We start from the raw sequence: 4,452 nt of genomic DNA, 5'->3' as shown, positions 1-4,452 counted from the left end.
CCACCCACCATCCATCCACCCACCCACCATCCATCCACCCACTCAACCAGCCACCCATCCACCCAGCCACCCATCCATCCATCCAGAATCAAAGTTGCTGAGTGCATGTACTGCAAGGATGGCCCATGGAGGAGTCCGCATGGGCTGCTGCCCTTGACGTATTCACAGCAGGAAGGGCAGAAATGCTCATACAGTGTGGCCAGGATGGTGAGGACACTGTTCAGGGTGAGGGTGACACCTGGAGCAAGTCTTGAGAGGAACGGGGTAAGTGTCCGAGGCTGGCTGGACTTCTGAAGCACAGTGACCCACCTGATGGTGGGGGGCTGCCCTTTCCCCCAAGGAGGCCCTTGGTGGCCACCTGCATAGCAGGGCCCTGGCCTAGTGGAGGGTCCTGGCCTACTGACTAGGCCCCTCCTGACCCCTCACCCAGGAGCAAACAGCGCTGCGTGCTTACTTGCTCACCCTCACACATCCCATTTTAAACCTGTGCAGGACATGGGAGGTGATGTGTGGCCTGGGTCTGCACACCCTATACCCCTGGTCTTTCAGAACCTTTGAAGCCCGTGAAGTGGCCATACTTGTGATGTCAGAGTCTGCCTGGGGAGGGATGGGCATGGCTGGTGTTAGATTTGCTCCCTCGAATCCCCGGATTCTCACCCGAGAATAGGTCTGGGCCCTGGCCACCCTGCCCCCATGGATGGCTGGGGCTGGGAGTCATGGCTTCTCTTGGTACTACTTCCATCCTCCCACCAACGTGGGGCCAGAGCCATGGCACTGGGATCAGGCAGCCAGCCCCCAACCTCATTAAGTCTAGCTGGCTGGGGGCTGTGTGGCCTGCTCCTGGCGAGGCTTGGCTGGGGCTCTGTGGTCAGCAGGGCAGGTGCTGGGCCAGCTGCACCTCCTGCTCTCTGAGACTCTGGCCTAGAGACTGAGACACGAGATGCTCAGTGACTCAGTTTCCCCTTCGGTGACACAGGTTAATAATGAGACCAACCACTGGGGTCATGGGGAATGGCCTGAGATGACACATATGGCCGAGATGTGGTAGCCTGCATTTTCCAGAAGCCTCCATTTGAGTAACCGGCCACGTGGGCCATGTGGGGGCCAGCCCAGCATGGTGGACAGAGTGGCTGTGGGGATGGTGTTTGCAGAGCTGCAGCATGGGCTGGTGGGGTGCTCTCCACAAAGCCGAGCCCACGACTATCTCCCACCCTTTGGGGGGGTTTGGGCCATGCAGGGTGTGTTAGGGTTCTGCAGGGAAACAACCAACAGGGTGCGTGTGTGTGCGCGTGTGTGCATGCACGTATGTGCATGTGTGCGTATGCGTGTGTGCACGTGTGTGCACGTGAGCCATTGGTTCACGTGATCGTGATTGTAGGGCCTCCAGTCTGAGACCTGCGTGCAGACCCGCGGGCTGCACACCGAGGGAGGGTTGATGCTGCGGCTGGAGTCTGAAGGCTGTCGGGGCGGGGCGCCGGTGCCCTGTTTCCCGGGGGGCCTTGGGTTTCTCTCTCGGCCTTTGACTGATTGAGTGAGGCCCACCCACAGCAGGAAGCATCACCTGCTCACATCTGAAAACCACCTTCGCAGTGGCATCTAGACTAGGTTTAGCCAAAGCCTGGTACCACGGCCCAGCCGAGCTGACACACCACTGGCCACCATGCGAGGGACAGAACGGCGGGCTGGGGTCATACCTGCCGTCCTGGCCCCCCCTGGCAGGTGTGGGCCCCTCTTCTCTCCCTCACCAGCCTTCGTTCCTTCCTCCCCTCCTCCTCCCTGTCCTCTCCCTCTTTCCTCCTCCTCCTCCTTCCTCCCCACCCCGGCTTCCTGATGAGTCAGGCTTGTGGACACACAATGGTGGGACAGTCACTTGAGGCACCCGCCTGACGTCTGCCCCCTCCCTGCAGGGGCTGTAAATTCCGTGTGGCCCTTGGCAATGGCGTCTTGTCAGGGCAGACGCAGCGGGTGTGGGGCCGGGCCAGGGTGGCCAAGGGTGCCAGGATCCTGTCCCCAAGTGGGGAGTGCTCCGAGCCGAGCCCTGGGTGGGCAGTCAGCTCCCCGCTCGGTGGTGTCCCCCTGAGGCTGGTGGCCATCATTCCCCCCCTCGGCCACTGCAGCCTGGCCGCACAGAGCGGCACCACCAAGCAGGTCCTCGAAGTGGCCGAAGCCCCCACTCTCCCTCCACCTTGGGCCCCTTGTGTCCCTGTGGGAACATTGCAGGGTGGTGGGGGTTCCTCCAGGACGGTGGTGGCCGCCACCCTCCCGGCGCACAGAAGACAGCCATTGCCTTGTGTGTGTATCTCGCGCTGCTCTGGTGGAATCTTAGCGTCTCAGCCTTCTCTGCCCGGACGACCTCGCGGCTGGCCGAGGCTCAGACGGTGGGGGTGCGGGTCGGGGAGGCTCTCACTCTGGGGGCAGTAGGGGAGACTCTGGTCACCTTGGCCTGATCGCCCCTCCCCGCCGTCTTCCCCAGCACGAGGTCCCTGGACCCCATTAGCAAGTGCAGGGGCCTCTCTGCGCCCGGCCCCATGCTGGGCCACCTGCCGTTGAGCTCGTACGGAACACTGCTGTGGGCCAAGAGGGGGTTAGGGTCAGACCCTGGGCCTGGGCCCCACCACTGACCACCCAGAGGATACTCAGGGGTCACCTTAGATCCGGAGGACCCGTCTCCTCAGACCCGGGAGGACCCATGTCCTCAGACCTCGGGGCAGGAGGGGCTGCGCTGGGCCTTCTGTGCCCATTCGGCTTCCCCAGCCCCACGAGGAGGGAGCCTGGCTTGGAAAATCACTGCCCTCGGGGCCTCTCGGGGGCCTGTCCTTGGGTTTCCCCGGGGCTGGGTGCCAGCATGTGGAGTCTGCCCAGGGACGTGGCACAGTGGTCCTGCTCCGGCTCTCCTGGCTCCGGTTCCCTGACCTGTGCTCCCGCTGGCTCGGCCTCATGCTGGGCCTCCCCCATGTGCCTAGGCCCTGGAGAGAGGACAGACTCCAGGGCGGGCACAGCAGGAGGGGACGAGGGCTCCTGGGCACCTTTGTCCCTGATGTCTTTGCAGGGTGGGGCCCCTCCGTGGGCCTCGGCCCTTGGCTGTGGTGGAGACGCACTCTGCGGCGGCCCAGGGGCCTGAGTGGGAGGTGGCGTCAGAGCAGGGCTTGGAGCAGCACTAGGGAAGGCCTGGTGCAAGCAAGCGACACCGACTGTGTGCAAGCTTCACTGACTGTGTGCAAGCAAATGTCACTGACTGTGTGCAGGAGCCGTCCCGGCAACAGGGAGGTCAGGGGAGGGGCCTGGCGCCCCAGCCCGGAATCTGCACCCTGTCGGAGGCATCTTCCCCACCCAGCGCTGCATGCGGTGCTGCGTCGGAATTGGGGTCCCATATTCCACGCTTGCTCGCCGCCCTCGCCGAGGCTGGAAACTGAGCTCAGGAGCGCGTCTGTTTTGGGAACGCAGGGTGTGGAGGGGACGTCCCCTGACAGCTCGCCCACCAGCTGCAGGGCGGTGCCCCCCAGGCTGGCCGCGGGCACTGGCGCGCCGGTGGTCGCATGTCTGAGGCTGGTACAAGCCTGCATGCCACATGGTTCCTCAAGGCGTCTCCAGACAATGGGGGGACTGTGGCCTGCGCTCGGTGGGGGGCACAGCGGTTCTGGCAGGGCCCCCCCCAAAGTGAGAGCTGGCAGCTGCCCCACCCTCGGCCCCTGGCCTGTGGTGCCCACACGGTCCCAGGAAGAGCAGCGGACGACCACTCCCCGCTGCAAGCCAGTTCCCCCGGATTCCGGCGGCTGTGCTCTGGCTAGGCGGGCGCTCCCCGAGTTCCAATTACATGTAATTCCGGAGACTGGCTCAGCCCAGGGAGGGAGGGGATTAGAGGGGCTGGGACCTCTGGCAGAGCTCAACGAGCTGCCCACGGGGGTCGGCGCGGCCTCCCGGACCCCACAGGAGCCCACATCCTCCCTGTCCTCAGGAGGCCTCTTGCCAGGGTGCAAGTGGCTGCCCCTGGCCCCGACCCAGGCTTGGGTGCCTGGTCGGGGGGCTGGTGCCCAGAGAGTGACACGAGCCTGAGCAGGCCTGGGGGGCCTGTGGCCGTCTCAGCCCACACTGCTCGGCAAGGGGGAGCGTCCGGAACAGGAGACAGCAGCAAACGCGGGGCAGGGAGCCACCCAGGAGCACCTCATTTGGCCTGGGCTCTGCTGGGGGCGCTGGCTGGCGTCTGGGGGGTGTGGGGGGGCTACGGAGCCTGGCAGGACATGCTTTTGGCTGGACGCCCCTCCCCTGGCCCCGCAGGGCCTGGTCCCGCTAGGAGCTGGGAGAGACCGGAGCTCCCCTTTGGGCGTGTGTTAGGTTAGGGGGCTGCTGCCAGTTTACCTGGGAAGCTGTAAAGAGATAAACCTCAGATAACCTGAGTCAATATTTCCCCACAGCTGTTTTCTAGATAATCTGGCAAACGCCCCACCCACCCCC

General features: G+C 64.4%; 1 protein-coding gene across 1 annotated transcript in view; it reads left to right on the top strand.

Moving 5' to 3' along the window:
- The window catches only part of MUC2 (mucin 2, oligomeric mucus/gel-forming), a 40,021-nt gene that overhangs the window by 7,605 nt on the left and 27,964 nt on the right, over positions 1-4,452 (top strand). Inside the window, exon 4 of the mRNA XM_012651932.1 lies at positions 1,908-2,014. Coding sequence (XP_012507386.1) covers positions 1,908-2,014 — 107 coding nt within the window. The remainder of the gene's footprint in view (positions 1-1,907; positions 2,015-4,452) is intronic.

The sequence above is a fragment of the Propithecus coquereli genome, unplaced genomic scaffold (genome assembly GCF_000956105.1).
Source record: "Propithecus coquereli isolate 6110/MARCELLA unplaced genomic scaffold, Pcoq_1.0 Scaffold377, whole genome shotgun sequence".
NCBI classification, from domain to species: Eukaryota; Metazoa; Chordata; class Mammalia; order Primates; family Indriidae; genus Propithecus; species Propithecus coquereli.
This window is presented reverse-complemented; position numbering and strand designations above follow the sequence as displayed.